This window comes from Nyctibius grandis, chromosome 1, assembly GCF_013368605.1.
Source record: "Nyctibius grandis isolate bNycGra1 chromosome 1, bNycGra1.pri, whole genome shotgun sequence".
NCBI lineage: Eukaryota > Metazoa > Chordata > Aves > Nyctibiiformes > Nyctibiidae > Nyctibius > Nyctibius grandis.
In genome coordinates this window covers 102,029,744-102,050,622 of record NC_090658.1, presented here as the reverse complement: position 1 = coordinate 102,050,622, position 20,879 = coordinate 102,029,744, and the positions used below count along the sequence as shown (strand labels likewise).

At 37.5% G+C, this 20,879-nt stretch overlaps 1 protein-coding gene across 1 annotated transcript in view; it reads right to left on the bottom strand.

Annotated features, from left to right (window-relative positions):
• The window catches only part of EYS (eyes shut homolog), a 1,023,158-nt gene that overhangs the window by 188,349 nt on the left and 813,930 nt on the right, over positions 1 to 20,879 (bottom strand). Inside the window, 1 exon segment of the mRNA XM_068405393.1 lies at positions 9,847 to 10,011. Coding sequence (XP_068261494.1) covers positions 9,847 to 10,011 — 165 coding nt within the window.

The following is a 20,879-nucleotide window of genomic DNA, read 5'->3' as shown; positions in this document are numbered from 1 at the left end:
CTTTTTACGAGGGTATGTGGTAGGACAGAGCATTTGCTTCCTTAAGGTTATCTGATCAACAACCTTGTCAAATGGGATGACAAGGAAAAGGGGGAAACCAAAACATGCAGAGGCACAAACCTGACCAACAAATGGAGATAATAACAAGAACCAAACCTGGTCAGTTACACTAACTGGTATGGCCATGCAGAGCGTGGGCATGCTTAATTTCAGTAAGATTATCTGATCAAGGACCCTATGAAAATGGGATTATAAGGAAAAGGAGAAGGTAATAAGCAAAACACAGATGTGACAAACTAACAAACAAACAATGACAAGAAGCCAATCTTGTCAGTCACACTAATGGATGGGCTGTCACGAAACTTCAGGCATCACTTCGAAGAGTGCCAACCTGGACTTTGCAATAGAGAAGGGTGCAAACCTGGGGTCTGGGATACTGGAGGAGGGCTGTGTTGGTGGAACAGTGCAAACCAATGAGGCAATGTGTACGAACAGGGAACTGCGGAGGAACAAAGGAGGAACAGACATGAAAGGGTATGAAAGGGGAGGGTTGCATGTAACATGTGGCCGGTCAGCATGCTTGTCTGACTGAGCCCTGTGCCTGATCACTGCAGTCTCTCCTGTCTTCTTATTAAATCCTTTCTTAAATATCTCTCTGTGCAATCTCACTCTCTATCCCACATGTTAGAGTGTTGCAAGGACTAAGTGCCAGCTACCAGAGGGACTAGTGTGAGTGGGTTTGGTGCCAGCTACTGGAGTCACACTGTGGGTGTAGGCACCCCAGCCTGTGGTGTCAGCTAACAGAACCAGTGGGAGTCTCAGTGCCAGGGACTGGAGCAGATGGGGAGTCTCAGCCACCAACCACCAGGATACTAATGTTGTGTCTCCCAAAAAACAGATACTGGGAGAGACCAGAATGTGTGTGTGGGGGGGGGGGGGGGGGGCGGGGCTGCAGGGACTAGGTGCCAGTAATTGATGAGAGAGGTGTGAAGAGATCTGGGGCAGCAACTGGCATCAGACCAAGGGTGTAGGCATCCCTGGGCCTGTGGTGCCAGCAACTGCAGCCAGTGAGGGTCTCAGTACCAGCTACTGGTGGGGGTGAGTGTCTCAGCTGCCAGTCACTGGGAGTGACTGGTGTGAGTGAAGTGAGCAAGGGACACAGTGTCAGTGGCTGGAGTGGGACCATGGGTGCTAGCCTGTGTGCCTGGTGCCAACTTCTGGGTGTAGGTGAGTGCATTTGCTAGCAAACTTCAAGATGTACTTACCTGTGAGTAGGAGGCCCCAGGCCCAGGCACAGGCATGAGTATCAGATAGGTAGAGGGTCCATGCTGGCATTTGGAGGACCCCTGAGTGTGGAGTGCCTGAGGGACAGGTGTGTGAGTGCATGTATCTGTCCATGAACCAGCGAGTAGGAGACCCGTGAGGTGGGTAAGAAGGCCTGGGATCTGGGCAGGGGTATGAGGTGGACACAGGGGACTGCGCTGGTACTTGGGGGATCCACGAATGTGCATGTGGTTGTGAATCTAGCAACTATTGTGTGTGCCTTCACTAGTGGACTTCTATCTTTACCAGCTAGTGAGGAGGAGAAGACTTGGCTTTCTACAGACATGTTTTATGTGAATCCTCTAGGCAGGTGTTGATGAAGGCAGTGCCTTGCCTGTGGCAGCCTGTGTAGCCAGCTGTGTCACGTTCTCTGTGTGTTTGCATGTGTGTGTGCATGTGTCTCTGTGTCTCTGGGACAGATGCTGAACTTTGCATGGTTTAATCTGCAAATGGGAAAGCAGCAGCCATGTCCATCAGCCTGGGATGGAGACCCCTGAGTCTCCAGGCTGGGTGCCAGTGGCTGGGCAGCAGGGAGTCCCAGGCCTGGACCTGCCAGAGGTGCCCAAAGCTTAGAACATCCCTTAGCATTTTTATTCAGAAAGGCATGAAGAATGTGGGTGAACTTGGGACAGCTCCTTGCTGGAAAACCTCCTAATTTGTAAAGAGAAAATGATCAACTTTAATTTGGAGGACAAAACAGAAATAAAAAGATAATATATTTTAGCAGATAGAGAGAGGCAACAGATGCTTGCAACTTCCTGATTATTTGCTTTTGTATAGTTCATAGCAGAAACAACTCACAATGTAAACTCCCTCCTTGAGAGCACCTTTCTAGACAACACAGGGTTTCTTCAGTCTGTTACAAATCCTGATCACTTACTGAAAGTCTATTATTCTTAGACACAAGTTGTATTCTGAATACCTAATTAAGTCCAAAGCTACTTTAATTTGACTGGATTTAATGCCTTTAGCTTTATGATTTCCTTCTACAATAGTTTGATAATTGTCTTTCAAAATGTATTGCACAATCTCTGTTAAAAAAGTCACTGTTTTTTAACCCTAGCTTAACTAATATATGCACATCTTGCATCATTTGTTTCCTTATCTTGTTCTCCCCTCCCTACACATGTTGTTCCAGGCATTTCTACTTTCTATCAATAAGTAAAGCTGTAAGTTACATTGAATTCAGAGAGAATGAAATGGGGAGGGTTGTGAATGTACGTACTGACAGCACATCTTGAAGAAGTGAAGTTACAGATGACTACCTTATTTCTCTTCTCCCAGTGACTCTGTCTGTCCATTCACATTGCCCTCTAGTGAAAACTTTGAAGAAGGCCCTTGTTATTACTAGTACAGTAAAAAATATGGGACAGCTCCCCCAAAGGTAGCATTACTCCTTGAAACCTCAGCGAGTGTTACTGCTTGAACTTTAGTCTAGGGAGCACTTATAAGTCACACTTACAGGTGACTAATAGCATTCTTCATATTATCTGCTAGGTGACATGAGATCCGTTGAAAGAACAGTCCTTTAAATGTTTCTATAGTGAACATGAGGAGGCAGAGAGTCCCTCTGAAGAATTTTGTTTTTCACATCTAGCGATGTAAAAGAGCATTTGCTACCTAGCATATATGGTAGGAAGCTGCCTTCATAGGAAAAGCCTGAGTCTTAAGCAAAATAGACAGGTTCTGGGAACAGAAAGAGATCAGGAATCATCAGTGAAAAATCTTGCTGGATATTAGAGGTAATTTATCTTGACCTTAGCAGAGATTATGTGAAGAGATCAGGTCAAAGAAACCAGATCTCAGCAATCATTCTTTCATAGGAAACGGCAAGCTGGAGGGCTATTTTTGTACATCAGTGTGATGGCAAACAGGTGGCCACTGGGCTCAAATGGTTGCCTATCTAGAGAAGACAGATTTAAACCCCCATTAAGCTATGGGGTGAACCTTTATTAGGCAAAAACATATTTGGACACAGAGGAAGGATACTGTGAAATGTTCTGCTTGAAAATGCCAGCTGAAATAACAGACAAATAGACTATGACTGAATTGCCTGAAAAGCCCATCTTCAGTTTTAGAAGGGTAAGTAGAATATGAGTAGATCTGGGGAACAGAGCTTCTGAGAGCACAGGAAAACAATTTATGAGCACAGTTTATGAAAAAGGAGCTGGTCCTTAAGGAATGCTATAAACATGGGCTGTGATATCTGAAATCCAATCGTCAGAAGTTAGAGACTACCATATGTAGCAGAAGTTAAACAATCTGCCCTTGAAGAGATTGTGAACAGCATTATGCTGACTGTTAAAAATGAAAATGATGAAGTAAAATTTTATAACTGTATCAGTTTTTTATGATCACTTGCAATTTATTTTGCTTTGTGGCTAAATATCACAATTTGCTTTGACATGTTGATGGAATTAAATAATGCAAAAAAGTAACATAAATAAGAAATAGAAAAAAAATTGTAAGAATGCATAGTGTATTCAACAAAGAAACATTTCTCAAATGATGGCTAATCTTTATTGGCACAAATGTAATAATTGTGTATATTTTCAAACTTTTTCTCTCGACATATTTAAAGAGAAATCTCCTCACATTTTGCAATACTTTAAAGATAAGGTAACTGCAAAAAGTCCAGACATTTTTAGTCCATCAACTGCAAACCATTTCCTCTTGGGTTAGTTTCTTTGCCTCTGACATAGGTAGCAATTTTCTGTAAATCACTTACATCCTATCTCTTTCCCCATGTTTTTAACAGTCTATTTTTTGGCAGCCTCTACAAAAAACAGTTAGTCCTTAGTATTTGTTGCTCTCAACCAACCACTGATAAAGTCCTTCCTAATAAAGGCATTAAATAGGAAAATGTTTTTCAACAACAGTATGGTGTGATTTAGTAAAGTGACATGCCCAGCACAGGTGATGATTCTCATATTCTGCCTATCAGCTAGCCTATAAGTAGGCTTTTCCATATATCATATTTTATTTTTCTTATATATATTTTTATATATGTACTTACATTAACTGCTAAAAGATGCTACAACAACGCAACGGTACTTTTAAGTGTTTACTTTTCTTTATTTTAAGATGCGTGAATATGAACAAGTGGAGATAGCACAGGTCTTTTCTGATCCTCACTGGCTGGTGTACTAGGTAAAGATAGATATAAGTTTTAATCCTTTTATGTTTTTCCTTAAGATTCTAACTTAAATATTCTTCTTATGCATACTTTCTGATTCATATCCATTTGTATATCAAAAGCATCTTGTCTGAAATTTCTCACTGTAATTAAATGTTTAGTAATTATCTGCCAGATACAACTTCATCACCACCTGGTAAAATCAGGTCTGTTTGTAAAGTGAATTATCTGAAAGTGGACTAATTTAAAAAAAATCAAAATATGTAATTATTTTCTAGTAAAATACTCCTGAAGAAAGCAAGAACAACCCCATGTATGAGTACAAGTTGGGGACAGACCTGTTGGAGAGCAGCATAGGGGAAAGGGACCTGGGGGTCCTAGTGGACAGCAGGATGACCATGAGGCAGCAGTGTGCCCTTGTGGCCAAGAAGGCCAATGGCATCCTGGGGTGTATTAGAAGGGGTGTGGTTAGCAGGTCAAGAGAGGTTCTCCTCCCCCTCTACTCTGCCCTGGCGAGGCTGCATCTGGAATATTGTGTCCAGTTCTGGGCCCCTCAGTTCAAGAAGGACAGGGAACTGCTAGAGAGAGTCCAGCGCAGAGCCACAAAGATGATTAAGGGGGTGGAACATCTCCCTTATGAGGAGAGGCTGAGGGAGCTGGGTCTCTTTAGCTTAGAGAAGAGGAGGCTGAGGGGTGACCTCATTAATGTTTATAAATATGTAAAGGGCAAGTGTCATGAGGATGGAGCCAGGCTCTTCTCAGTGACATCCCTTGACAGGACAAGGGGCAATGGGTGCAAGCTGGAACACAGGAGGTTCCGCATAAATATGAGGAAAAACTTCTTTACGGTGAGGGTGACCGAACACTGGAACAGGCTGCCCAGAGAGGTTGTGGAGTCTCCTTCTCTGGAGACATTCAAAACCCGCCTGGACGCGTTCCTGTGTGATATGGTCTAGGCAATCCTACTCCGGCAGGGGGATTGGACTAGATGATCTTTCGAGGTCCCTTCCAATCCCTAACATTCTGTGATTCTGTGATTCTGTGATTTTCTTCCTATTTTTAAAAATACTTTTGACAAAGACAGAATTTTTGCTTCGTGAATGTGTGAAACTTATTGCAACCTTAATTATGGAGCTATTGCTAACATCAGTATATTAGCAGAATATGAAAATGTCAGGAACATTAACCCTTTTTTATAATTCTGTAGTTCTTGTACCTTGTGAGTGCACTAGCCTCAAGATGACTTTTTGCTGACAGTTCATTTCTCAGCTGTTTGACTGTAGGACAGCTTCAAAAAAGCAGCAGTAGAAGTTGTACTACTATTAAAAGGAGCACAGCTGACAACAGCAGCTTCTCTTTTGAAATCGTTAGAATGGAAGATGAAAGACAGAGCAAGAAGGAAAAAACAGGGATGAAGGAAGAACAGAGGGAGCATATGAACTCATGAAGGATATTATGTTCATCTAACAGTATTACAGAAGAGCTTGGTGCCTGCACACAGAAATAATAAATTACAAAATTCTGGATAATCTGTATAGGCACACAGCATTCACTCACAAAACACTGGAGAGATTTTTATTTTACAAATGTATATATTACTGCATTTTACATTAAAGTAAAACTAAATAAGGATATTAATACGGGCAATCATAGCAAACATTTGTATTATTTGAAAAGGAATCTTATAACCAGAGAGACATAGAACAAAAATGAAAGAGCAAAAACAAGGGAAAGAAACTGATGCTATAGAAAGGGGAAAAGAGCCTGAGGAAGACTAAGTAGAAATGTAAGGCAAATATGTAATTAATGTTAAATACAGTATCAGAGTTCTACAAGATATGCAGTCCCCCACTACTTTCTGTCTGTGTTCAACAGCCAGGAAGAAATCCAATTTTTTTTATCTTAGCAGAAACCTAACCTTAGAAGAAAACCTGCTGGTCACTAGAAGAGTAGAATCTTTCAAGTCAGGTAAAGTCCCATTTTAGGGGTAACAAGCAGAATGGGAATGCAAGTATGATGTGTTACTGGGAACCAACAAAAAAAAAGCGAGTAAAATGACCGCTAGAAATCATGTAAAAATTATCCCATGTTCCTGGAGCTGTCCCAGCTCAGTGTTAGGATGAGAACTCAACTCATACCACTGCATCCTGACCCTCCTTTCTTCCTTCTCGCTGGGTGCACAAAGGGACAAGAAAGGAGCTGTGACACAGTCCATGGAGATCTCAGATCTCAGATATGGATAACTGGAAAGAAAACAAATGCATGATTCTCTGCTAACACTACTCGATCTTTCCAGAAAGTGCAAAGATAGATGATCTAAAGAATGTGCAAGTGCTCAAATACTGCTGTAACAAAATCTTTGTAAACACCTCAAAAATATTATATTAACAATTTTCCACACAAAGTATGAACTGATAGCTGAACAGCTATTAGCTTAGATGCAGGATGAGTACATTATCTAGAAAAGAAAATAACTTCTATTATGAGACTAATAATTCAAGTCAGGTAATCAACATCAGAGAAAATGTTTCAACTGTCTGAAATTCCAACCAATCATTTTCATTTTAATTTTTATTGCAAGAATCTGGAAAGTGCAACTGGAATGCAAACATTTCTTCATATTTCTGTGGAAGTCAAGAAGAAGGTATGTCAGTGGGAAATGGGAGTTTTTTAAGGCACACACATACTGTGTCAAAACACGTAAGAGGAACTAGAACCCATGAAAACTTAAGTAAAAAAGAACCTCTGCATGTGCCAAAAACTAGTCTCTTAACTAAGAACACAGAGGACTTCTGTGCAGGGAAAGTCTGAGAATTCAGACTGAAGGCAAACATAAATTCAAGATAAAATTGAAGACTAAGAATCCTACACAATTGGGATCAAATTAATTTAGGTAAAAATTGAAGTAATAATTATCCTATGGTAGTGAACATTAAACATTTATAATTTATATATGCATCATTTTTGCATGGTTAAATTATTTTACAAGCTGAAAATTACTCTTTTTTTTTTTTGTTTTCTGTGATTTAACTTCATGTTTATGATATACCTGGATGTATATCACATTACAAATTAAAGGAGGTGAAGATCAAAACTCTCAGGCACGACTAAGGTAACAGCATCATTTCCGCTGCACCTAAACTCTCAGTGCATAATCTTGAGGCAGTCTGCATACTTCATGCCATGTTGCCTAAGATACTTAAATCTCCAAGCACTGTCTACTCAAAATACTCAACCACACTTGTGAGACATATGAAGTATGTGCAGATTACCTGCCTTATTATACCAGCTGTTCAGAACTAAAAATACAAAATGTGACAATTTCTAGGTTTCTTAAAACAATTTGAGAATTTACAAGCAGCATAGTAGAACATCCACAGCCCACACAGACTTATATCACAGTGTGAAAGATCAAGATAACACTCATCTCTGATTCTAAACACTACTCTACTGAGGCCCATTAATTCAAAGTATGGGCTAGCTCTCACCTGACAATTGGAGAAACCTAAAAAATAAAGGCAGAGACATCTGCTAACAAATTATCAAGTTTAATATGCTTTTCAATGCACTTTCATTTTAAATGATGATTGTGAATGAGTGTGGAACACTTGCTACTGACTAAAGCCTAGGTTGTAACTCTGCCTTGTGTAGCTGGATGGAAACAAAAAGGAGAGGATATACTGTTCATCTTTGTGTAATTTCTGTATAAAATGCAATGGAGAAGCAAGTATTTTATATTTGTTTGTAATTATGGCAAAGCATAGATAGTGAAAGAGTTGGAATTTGATTTTCAGTTAGAAATTTTGCACTAAATTTGAAGTTTGCAAAGATAAGTAAATTCACTATGTGTAAAATAGTTGAGTTTTAAACTAGGTAAACAGCATCCAGTATTGCAAATTCTGTTTCAAAGCTACTCCAACCACCATCCCTCCCAGCTTCGTAAGTTTGCTACTTTGAGATCAAAACCTTTTCCAACAAGTAGTGATAGAAACAAATTTGGCTCTGGTTGTAGGAGTACAGCACACTTATCTAGGTTTTCAGAAAACACCACTTCCTCCTGAGAATAGCAGAGAAACTTCCATGTTGGATTTTTTTTTTTTTTTTTTTTGTTAATAGACATGCTTACTCATTAGGGTTTACAGGTAGACAGCAAGCTTTAACTTTGGCAGGAAGCCAACTATTTTGCAGTGATGAAGCAAACAAAATCATTAAATGCCAAATATAATCAAAGTACATCCTGTGACCTTCCTTGAATTCTTCTTGAAGGACAAATAACTCCTCTTGAGATTGAAATACCTAACAAGCATAAAACGTCAACATAAAGAACTGCCACATCACCACGTACCCATGATACTTAGCAAGTTCTGCAGCCATGTAGTTTAGGCAGCTGCAGCAGTAGCCCAGCTATAACATACAAGAATTTGAGATAGCGTTTTGAAAAGCAGTAAACATAAAGGTTCAATTTGGGGCTAAAGTATTTTACATCTAAAGAAAGTGTTTTATACAGATAATAATAAAAGGCATAATTAAATAATGCCATCAAGCTTATACTACTTTTAACCCTGGCTTATAAATATTTACATAGTTCAGATGATTTCACATATATTACTTCCAGATTAATATAAAAATAACAAAAATTAAGCAAAATAATTTATATTAAATCAACAAGATTTCTTTGTGTAGACAAAACCTAGGAAGCTGCAGTGAACAGAAAATGCTCACAATGATTTTTTCTTTGTAGAGTAAATCTATCACATAGATTGCACAAACATATTTTTCTCGTTCTTCCTGGGTTCACGAAGAATTCACCTCACTTTTCAGGTTTTCAATTTGGATAGCAATCACAAGCTAAAAGATATAATGAAATATTCAGTTGGCAGAGAAGCCTATTTTTCTTGCTGATTAGTGAAAAGGATACTGTTGAAATATGGCAAATCTGCAGAACTTAAGATACTTCTGCAAGTCAAAAAATCTTTGGAACCATGATCACAATTATAATAAAAATTGAGTCTCCACCCAGCTGTGGAGAAGCTGTTTCTCTGTAATAAATTGTTCAAAACTTCTTCAAAGTTTGTATTTTAGAGCTGTAACACTTATTCCTGGAGTCATATGCTTACTATGTTCTTTCTTGTCAGGAAGCAGCATTTTCAGTTGTAAGTTATGCTTTGCTCAATGATTCATAAATTAAAGAACTTTCCAGAGTAACACAAAGAACGATGGTTCAAATTTTATAATGCATCATGCATTAGAATACCAAAAGGCTTCTACTGCATTTTAATGACTCATTTTGCTGCTGAATAGGAAATGCCAGCTGATGTACACTAAAGTTAATAAGGACCTGAAGGAGCTAAAACTGATACTTAGCTTCAAGTATCATTGGTACTCACTGTAAAGAACTGTGCCATTTAGAGCAGTTGTTCTCACTGTCAAGTACAGAGTCGTCAGATTGCTTGTTTCCTGCCCAGATGCCATTGTGGTCTCAGATACAGATGTCAGAGAAGGTAGTTCCAAATAAGAATTTCCAGCGAAGGATGGAAAAAACAGGGCTGTGTCTGAAATGAATAACCAAAAGCTAATTTTATTAATTTATTACGAAATAAACTAATAAAAACCGGTATAATCAGCAAAGCACATTTAAAAATATCCATTCTTCTGAATACCTGTGAATAGTGTAATCAACTATATTATTCACAGAGCATGCATATAAATGTATTTAATTTCAAACATTCAAGTTAAATATGCAGAAAATGAAAATGTTCTAGCATCTGCACATTACCAGAAGTGAAAAGACCATTATAGGAGGGACTACTGCTAGAAGATGCAATAAAGTTCAAAAGATTGTTGCAAATTTTCATCTTTAGAGATGTATCCATGCAGAACTTTTGTCCTATGACATCCCTGTGAAGTAGTTTTGGTTTATAGTTGTAGATAAGAAACACAGATTTTCTTCATTTTGAAGATATTCAAATGTACTGGGTTTGAGATTATGATGAGGATGCTGTTGGGCAGTATATACATTTTTCCACCACACTACTCCTGTCCTAAATAATCACAAGAGAAAATTTTTAACTATGAAGGCGTAATATTTGCAATATTTATTGCATTAATTACCTTTGACATTATGTTTTGAAGTTTTTTGCCCTTGTAGCTGTGATATTATTATCACTCAAGCAAGAAAAAGTAGAGTAAAACTAATGGAGATTAGGCAGAATGTCTTCCTGATGCCTTAAGCATCCTAGTTAAGCAACGCTCCTTGAAGACTGTCCAAATTCATCACCAGGGATATGAATAAAGAATGAGCAAAAAGAAAAGCAGTCTGAGGTCAGGCAATATTTTTGTAAAGAAATTTTTAATTTAATGAACTAAAACTATACACAGGATTTAAGGAACTACTGGACAGAGTCCAGTGGAGGGCTACAAAGATGATCAGAGGACTGGAGCATCTCTCCTACGAGGAGAGGCTGAGGGAGCTGGGTCTGTTTAGCCTGGAGAAGAGAAGACTGAGAGGGGATCTTATCAACACTTGCAAATACCTTAGGAGCGGGTGTCAAGAGCCTGGGGCCAGACCCTTCTCAGTGGTGCCCAGTGACAGGACAAGGGACAATGGGCACAAACTGAAACATGGGAAGTCCCATCTGAATATGAGGAAAAACTTCTTTACTTTGAGGGTGACAGAGCACTGGAACAAGCTGCCCAGGGAGGTTATGGAGTCTCATTCTCTGGAGATATTCAAGACCTACCTGGACATGACCCTGTGCAACCTGCTCTAGGTGAACCTGCTTTGGCAGTGGGTTGGACTAGATGATCTCCAGAGGTCCCTTCCAACCCCAACCATTCTGTGATTCTGTGATTCGTGACGGATGATTACACATAGGCATGACTAGTATGTGGATTTTTTTTCAAAATTTTTATTCACTTTGTTAATTTTTTGTTTGTTTGTGAAATCACTCATGGTTTATTCTCTGCCATTTTTATTAGACTTCAGAATAAAGAGCAAAATGAAACCTCTAGTTAAACAAGCATGTGTTGAAGGGCATTCATTAAAAAAAATCCACCACAGCCTGACAGCAAAAGAAAGGCCAGATGTAAAGCAGTCATTCTCAGCAGTCATTCTCTGCCCTAAAGCTGTACAGCAGTTGCAATCTGTCGCAACTGTACAACATCAGCAAAGATGTCACTGAGAGCACAGGGGTTAGTCCTCTCCTTCGATGAAGGGCCTAAGTGAGAGAAAACTAACAGTGGATATCTCCTTGAGCTTTCATCTTCACACAAATGGAGACTGATTATCTTCAATGTAGATCAGAAGAAGGAATACAACCTCTATAGGTAGCACAATGAAGCAAAGAAGCCACCAAAGGCTTCTTAAGCACAAGACAGCACGAAAAAAACTCCTACCCAACAAGATGAATCAACTGTGAAGCATTCCAATTCGACAGTTGAGAAGTACTGAAACAGGACATTGTCAGTTGTGCTTTCTATGTCCCACACTGCAGGGGAGAGAGAGGTTTGAGTAGCCACAGATCCTGCAGGGAAGAACTTCCCAGCCTCAGGGAGTGTGCTGTGACAGAACATCCTCTCTACAGGAAAATCTACCCATGAAAACTCTTTAGAGCACTCTCCTCCATTTGGCTTAAAAGCTAACTCACAAGCATCACAAGCTAGCTGAAGTGCTTGAATAGCAGAGGAAAATCTTTACTGTTAATCATACTAGTTCGTAATTTTATCTTTTGTAACTTTGTTCTGTAGCTACAAATTTGTTTTTAAGTATCCATATTCTCTTGTTCCTTAAATCTTGACAAACAATAAAGCTAATTCTGCGTAAACTAATACACAAATGAGAACTCAATTCCAAAAGAAGGTCTGGAGAGGAAACTGTAATTCAGTGGCAAGCCTTAGTCAAGCAAGTAGCCCAGCATATGGCAAGACAGTGAAGAGCATACAGGAACCCCAGCATCCCAAGGGCACTTGCAGCAATATCCACTAAATCTAAGTATTCTTGTCTTATCTTGCATATAATGGAAACACATTTTAAATCCGCTCAATATTTGTCAAGCAACAAGCAACTCATTTTCAGTATTGCTGGATTTGGCAAAAGTAACAAAACCTAAAAACCATTTTTGAATCTTTTCTTCCATCTCATCTCTTACCAGAATTCAGCTAACTGTAGACCCGGCATTTCAAATTAATTCAGTAATGGCAGAAAACAGTTTGATAATAGGAAATAGTTTGATGCAATGCAAACAGTTGTTTGCAGCAAACTGCAGCCTCACACACAGCATTATTCTTTCTAAAGCTTATAAAGATCAATCTAATGGCACTCACAGTATTTTTGGAAGAACTTAGTAATAATCTTTGAGAGATTTCATAAATATATGAGTGTTAGGAGATCTCTGATAGTGTAATATTGTTATCAAAATTGTAAGAAATTCAGAAACAAAAGAAATACCATAACTCTAAGTGAAGATCTTGTCAAGTTGCTGCTACATTATACAGATAACTATAGATCCATTCCACAAGGCTATGTTAAATAGTAATACAAAATTCCCTGACACGCGATTCTAAAAGAGGTGACATTTTATGGACCGTAAGAAATCATTAAGTGTCTCAAACATATATTAATGCTTTCAATTTATACATATAATTGGTAATGGCAGACAGTGAAAAGACATCTTAAATTATGTTTAGCATGCATACCTAGTACACAAAGATGGTTACTCTAAACTCTTTCTAAAAATTAACAAAATATTAGACTTGAAACAAACACTTGTAATTCCAAGTGAAAAAACTTGGAATAAAAAGTAACTTTTAGGAAAAAAAATGTAGAAAATGCATGTATCTACAAGCAGAACCTATATTAAGATAGAACCATGGTTCTGAAAAATCAGTTGTTGTTCCTTGATGTAGTTGATTGTCTGTGTATTAAGAGCCTAAAATCTAGGTTTGTGATGAAATACACAGGTAGAATAGTATGGGCAAAGCTGCTTGTCTGGAATCTCTTCTTCCACTTCCCTTGTTCTACTAAACTTCGAATTAGCAGGAATTAAAGTCCCATGCAGAATTGAGCATGGCTGCACACTGGTAGTTTCCATGAATCAGAGCCAAAGAGGACATATGCTGAACTACAATAAGCTAATAGCAGAAATACTATCGATGCCAGCTACAATGTGCATGGAAGACTCTACCACAATATGAGTATTTTATGCTGCTTTCTAGTAACACTTACAGATCTTCATATTTTAAGATGGTTGTTGACAGTAACTAATTTTGTACTTCATTTATTTCACAGGACAGACTAACAGAAGAAATGGTTACTTTATTCTCTCCTGGGGCCACTATCTAACACTGTCAGCTCTGTTCACAACCCCAGGGGACTGTTCCACTAGGGTAGTGGTCTCCGAAGTGGAGTGCGTGCATGCACCCCAGGGGGTGCACAAGACAATTCACTGGGGTGCAGGAAGAAAAATATTAGAACTACAGTAGTAAATATATGTAATTTGGAACTAAATACATACACATATATTGATGGGGTGTCTTCAAAATTTTTTTACTGATGGGGTGCATGATCAAAATAGTTTGGAGACCACTGCACTCAGGAAAAACTGAAGGGCAACAGGGACTTACCAGCTATGTCCCCCACAAGAAGCAGAGAGAACGTAATGGTGTCACCAGCACAGCAGTTTTGTACTATGGAGAATTTCTGCAAAGGAACTGCATTATAATTCTTTGACCTACATTTAAGGTCTTTGAGCAGACTGTAACTTTTTGAGATATTAGCTGTTACTACAATGAAACAGTGACAAATGTGACACTATATCAATAGAGGGTAGTGAGAAAAGTAATATGGCACAACTTCTCAAAGCCATACAGTTCTTTTAGACTCAGAGTATGTCCCTGCTTCAATAAGCAAAATGGGTTAACAAATTTTAGTCCCCAAACTGTATTTTTTAGAACATATTGCATGTCTAAAACCTAAATTGATCAAACTCAGGTCCCTATCTGCATACAAGCTTCATCTTTAGACATTTAAATGTATCAATGATCAGGAAGCAAAATAATACAATGATAAACAAAATTAATATATAAAAAAGACTTTATAAAAAAGACTTATGGGTGCAAGCTGGAACACAGGAGGTTCCGCATAAATATGAGGAAAAACTTCTTTACAGTGAGGGTAACTGAACACTGGAACAGGCTGCCCAGAGAGATTGTGGAGTCTCCTTCTCTGGAGACATTCAAAACCCGCCTGGACGCGTTCCTCTGTGACATGATCTAGGTAATCCTGCTCCGTCAGGGGGATTGGACTAGATGATCTTTCGAGGTCCCTTCCAATCCCTAACATTCTGTTTCTGTGATTCTGTGACTTTGTAAGTACAAGGCATAATCACCTATAAGTAACGTAACCATTTTACAGGTCTCAATTATACTGGAAGAAATAAAAAAATTTCTAACATTTTAAGGGTAAAAAAGGAGACTACAAGTAATTCAAGATACAATACGTGCAAAAATTAATAACAGAGACTACAGAGTTTTGTCTTGGATTCCCCGAACAGCACATATTGCTAAGAATTATACTTTAACTGCTTAACCGAAGGCTCGAATTTTCTACTGAAATAAATATGCTATCTGGGATATCATTGACTACAATTTTCATAATAACACATAGTATACCAAGAAAATGTTGAGAAAACATTAACAAGTTTCTATTATGATCCTATTTGACTTTGTCTTAGAAAACAAACAGCAGTAAGGGGAAGAATACAGTTTTCCACTGCTAGTAAACTGGAATCAGTCTGTTTCCACTCGTATCTCTAATTTTCCATTTGCATTGTTTGCTTTCTGTGACAAGTTTGTCTTAGTACTGAATTCTATTAAATTCTATTGAATTCTATTAAAAATAGACTTTTTAATCTTGAAGATAGTAAGACCCATCAACTGCATGAGCCATTGCTAAGTAAATTCAAATGAGAAATAAGTAATACTTTCAATAGTAAGGATAAGTATCAGAAAAAAAAACCACCACAAAACTCTAGAAAGGGAAGTAATGCACTCATCTTCTGGTAGCAGAGATGTGACCAAACATCTGACCAAGCGGTCTCCAATCCACAGGGTAGATAACTGCATTGAAAGTCCTTGGTCCTCTTTAATAATGAAGAGAAATGGGTAATCCTAGGATGTGATTCTCCTCACCTTCTAATAAACATCTAAAAAGGCCAGATGAATCATGACCTAAACCCACCTATTTCTCTCCACTTGTTTTAAAAGGACTTGAGGGTCACTAGTTTAGCTGTAGACATGTACACTGGCAATATCTGAAGTTAGCTGAACAATTCTCACTCTTGATGTCTGTGCATCAGAACCAAATGGCCTGATGGAGGATTTTCTTTACGCAAAAACACGTTAACACATTAGTTCTGAGTTGAAATGTTAGAGATGTGAACTGAACAGGACGTCAGAATAGTTAGTCAGGGCTTAAACTCTGAATTTGCTATTTGTACTTTTGAATTAAAGTGGTAAACATCCTACGAAAGAGATCTGAAACTTCTGGACAGATCCTATGCTTGTTCTTCTTTTCCATCACTCAAAGAATATAGTGTAAACACAGATGATAAAAACTTTGCTGACCAGTGCAGCAAACCTTTTCTGTATTAGCAAGAATGGAGGTGTTCCCAGCAGGCAAAAAGTTAGTTTAGCAGCAATATCAAGGGACTGATGAATACATGACTTGCTCTATCCATCTCATGCTCACAGAATCTCCCAGGAAACCAAATTTAACTACCTGAGAGTAATGCATTCTTTTATCTCATATTCACAGTGGGAAGAAAATCAAAATGAAATAAATATGATTCAGAAAATTCCCAGGGATTATGTCTGGTACATACAAAATCTGACTTGGGTATTTCATAAAGCATCACACACGTACAATAGTACAGAAATACAATAACCATTTCCTCAATGACTGTAACTTTAGAAATCTATGAAATAATTGATTAGGTGAGTTCAGCTGTTTCCAGACAATAAAATATGAAACAAAATAAATCTCACCCTTGCTGCTTTCATTCATTTGTTTCAACGCACAAAAGCCTTCTGCTTGCTGTAACTGAACTCCTACGTTATAAGGCAAAAATTCCTTGTGGAATAAAATGCACAAGTTTTTCTTTATCAGGCCAGCCTGGTGCCTTGTTGATAATGCTCTCTGCTGTCATCTGGGAGATCTGAATTCAGATCACTGACTTAATCTCTTACTTTGCAGATTGCTAGGGGCTTCAAATAGCAGAAAGTATATTTAATCGTGAAGACTCAGAGGAAGCACTGAGAGGCAATGGGTCAAATAAGTAATCCTTAAGAGCAGGACATAATTTCATTTTCATTGAAGGAAACTGCCATACAAATGGAGCAGTATTAGATGAAAAGAGCTTAAAAAATTCTGGGAAATAAAGCAGATGATGCCATTAAGTCTCTTCTGAATTTTCCAAGCAGCCTGGTAACATGCCTCTGCAAAGGTACAATGAAAGACAGAACAGAAGCAGGGATGATCAAAGGGATGGTATGGCTTCCAGAGTGAGAAACAGATCAGGCCTATTCAACATGGATAAAATATGCAGAGGAAAATTTGAACAAGAAATGACCACTCTGTGCCTTGTAACACAAAACCAAAAGGCACTTAATGATACCGTGAGGTCACAGGCTTGAAAAGCAAAAGGAAACGATTAATTACTTTTCACAGAATGCATATTTGTTTTGGGCAATTTATTGCCACAAGATATTACATGGGTCAAAATATTAAAAAAAAAAACATGAAAAATTAAGAAAAAGACAGGAAAACCAATCCCCCAGACCAGCAACTATAATGGAACCACAGCTCAGGAAATCCTAATCTCACTGGTGGAAGTTGAAGTAATGTACTTTGGGAAAAATTACAGTTGCCCTGTTTTTTATATCCCTTTCAAAGTATTTGTGACTGGTTTTGCTCAGAGAGAGGATATTGAGCTAGATGCCTGCTGGCCTGATTCAGCTTGTAATTTTTATGCGACTTGTTCTGCTTTCTGTATCACTGCTAAGATTGCATGACAGAAGAGATATGCACACCATTTAACATAAAGGAAATTAATGATTCCATAGTTATCTGAAGCATATAGCAATTGTCATTACCTAGTACATAGAGATCAAGTTACCCTCCTTTTTTGGCAGCTGTGCTGTAATAAGTAGATCAACCCAATGTAAACATGTTATTACTTTTATTTCAGGAAAAAAAATATGTTGATAGTTTTAGCATTCCTTAAATACTGAGAAGTTCAAGAGTTAGCTGCATGTCTGACAAAACAAAACCATAGCAAAGAAGTTTGATGTTCATATGCTTTGGGAAACAGGGAGCCACAAGAAGAAGAAATTATTTTCATATTCCTGTTTTGTTGACCTCATTATTCCTCTTCTCACCTCACATTTTAGGAGGAAGAATCACTGGGTTTTTTTTAGCTTAGACCCTCAGTTGCTGTACATCAACAAAGTTATAACTGCATGAGTTTACAGCAGATGAGAATTCAGTATTTCTGGCCAACTCCTGTGTAGGTGTGAAAAATCACAAGTCTCACAGAATAAGATGAAGCTTTTTCAGTTAATGGCCATGAAGCATGATAAACTGTCCAGACGAGAGATGCCATATAATTATTAAATTCTGTTATTTTTTATGGATATTACATAGACATGTAAAGTTAAGACCAGATGTGTAAGTGGAAAAGACTGACATGAGAAAGGAAAAAAGAAAACTATTTATTCATATTCAGTTCAAGATTTTGTGAAAACAGGTATCACAGTAGTACCTCAACAGAAGGTATAAAAAATAGTCAAGCAGTTGGGTGATGAAAAAAATTCCAAACAATCTAGTTGTTGCTAGTCCAAATCCACAAACAAAATTATCATTTTACTACCTGTTTTTAGTAGTTTTGGAAACAACCCAGTTATTTATCTTTTTCTGTTTGATTAGTTTAATCTCCAAAATTTATTACTTTGCTCCTACGTGCATTGGATTTAGAAGTGAAAAGAATATTCCTAATTGATACTAATACCTAATTGGATGTATTTTACCACCTGCATTCAAAATGATGCAGAGGTGCTTAACTCTTTTCCTGAATTTGAAATAGAAGAAATTGGGAATCTATTATCTAATATTTTCTTCACGCTCAACATATTTGACAGGAAATATGATCTTCCTGCAAAAACACCAGTTTTATCTATTTAAAAAAAAAGTCCTATCTAGGAGGGAAATGAAGATCCTTTATATCTTAATTTATATTTTTCAGTCTCTCCCAATTACAGAAAAAAATCTGAAGTAGACTTCGAATATCATACCATAATTTACACTGGAGTTGTCATAATGCACTATTATATTTGATGTTGAAAAGCTGGTTGCTTTTAAGGTCACTGTGACACATATTATTGCAAATTTTAATGAAGCAAGGACTTGTAAAAATCTTTTGAAGTTCACTCATTAATATATTTGTTCTGTAAAGTACCACAGAAGGTCTACTTGAACATTAGCTTTCACGTTTTTGATTCAAGTCCAATGAACTGGCAAAAGGAGTGAATGAAATAAAGTATTGGTTTTCAGGGGAAAAAAGGCAGCTGTCAGAATATGTTTGGAAACTCAGACTCTTCGTAACATGTTAATGTACCAGAGATCATACGCTATTCATTGTAATGAGAACTGTTTGGTTACACAAATGAATGCGATCCAATAGCTTCATTTTCTGTTGTTTCACAGTGAGTCTCAGCTAAATATGTATATATTTTATTTGTATATTTGTAATTCATACGTTTATCAACATTCTAAGGCCACCTTTTTGCTTTATGAGATATCAACATATTTTCAGTCACTTTAATTTTATTTCTGCCAGCTGAATTTAATTTTATTCTCTGCAATGGTGCTTGAACACATAAACTAACATTCTTATCCCAAAGGATCAGACAAATACTTGATGAGTAATTGGCTATGAAAGTTTAATTTGGACAAATATTCAGACTTTTTCAGTGTGTGTCCTATTTAGTCAGTTGAAGAGGAATCTTCCATCTGGATAACACTGCAGACTAATTTGTCATATGGATGGCAACAGATAATAGATCATCAATATTATATGTGAAATGCAAGCTGTAGTTTTAAACACACTAAATTTAATGTGCTCATATAAATAATATAGTTTATGTATTGCTACACTGTGTATGCACCAAATTTTTATTACTTTCCTAGGAGATTTTGATGAGATTTTGATTAGACTTTCCTATTATTATTTAGACATATAGATGCATAATTTACAGAATTGTGTAAATCTAATCTGAATTCTAATCTGAGTTTGTTTTCATAGGTTTTAAAGGTAGTTCCTGAAATTTCTCATTTTCTGTCTATCAATACCTTCCCTGTAAAAGTAAGTTCCTCCTGCATAAATGTGGAAATAAAAAATAGAAAATAGTTTCAGAGGTACTACTATTGTGTTCCTATGAAACCGAGAAGTAAGTTTATCTTCCTGCTAAAGTTTTGGTAATACGCTGCTGAAGTTTATTTCAGCTGTTTACGAATGCTTTCCTAAATATCGCATAAAATGGAGAAATTAATTTGGTAGTGTGTCAACTGGTTAATCAACCAATGATCAATTGACTTCCTTCCACCAATGCTTTTAATGTAGAAAACATTGATTTGACCCTTTTAGATGGCTGTTTTGGAATTAATTTCAGTCTGCTTCCTAGGATTTAGCAAGATCTCTAAATCATATTTAGAGGAATATATTTACATTCTGGTTTTTATGCCTCTCTTAATTTTGATACACAATCATTTGTGGTCAATACATCCAGTGTTTCTCCAAATTTTCTTGTCAGAAAATACTTTTGGTTTTGGTTTGTTGTTGTTGTTTTTTTTTTTAATTTTGGGGAGGGGGTTAGTGCATATATATATATGTAGTTAAAAAAAAAAATATGAAACAGTCATGCAGGTGTAAATAAATGTACAGAATATTGTCCAGCATAACAAGTGGTTAATAAGCTACTGGAACACAAAAAAAACAGAAAAAAAAGAAAGAAATGAAGACTTAGGAGCAACATGATACTAAGAAAAAGATAAGAAAATGATGCAGGTCATGATGCAGCAAAAGTAAATATGTGATATTCAGTGGAAGATTGGATTTCATAGGCATTCACAACTTAGGCTCTCATTTACTAAAGTAATTAGGAGGCTGGACAATAAAGTCCACTAAGCTGCAACTGAATTACAAAAATAAATGCTGTATTGTCAGTCGGCAACAGCGGCAGCAGCGACAGCAGCGGCAGCGGCGGCAGCGACTGAGGTCAGTGCGGGGTGAGGGCGAGATCGGGCGGTTTTCATACTCTGGGCCCCCCGAGCAGCAGCCCCGAGCTGCTTCCCCCCGGACCCAGAAGT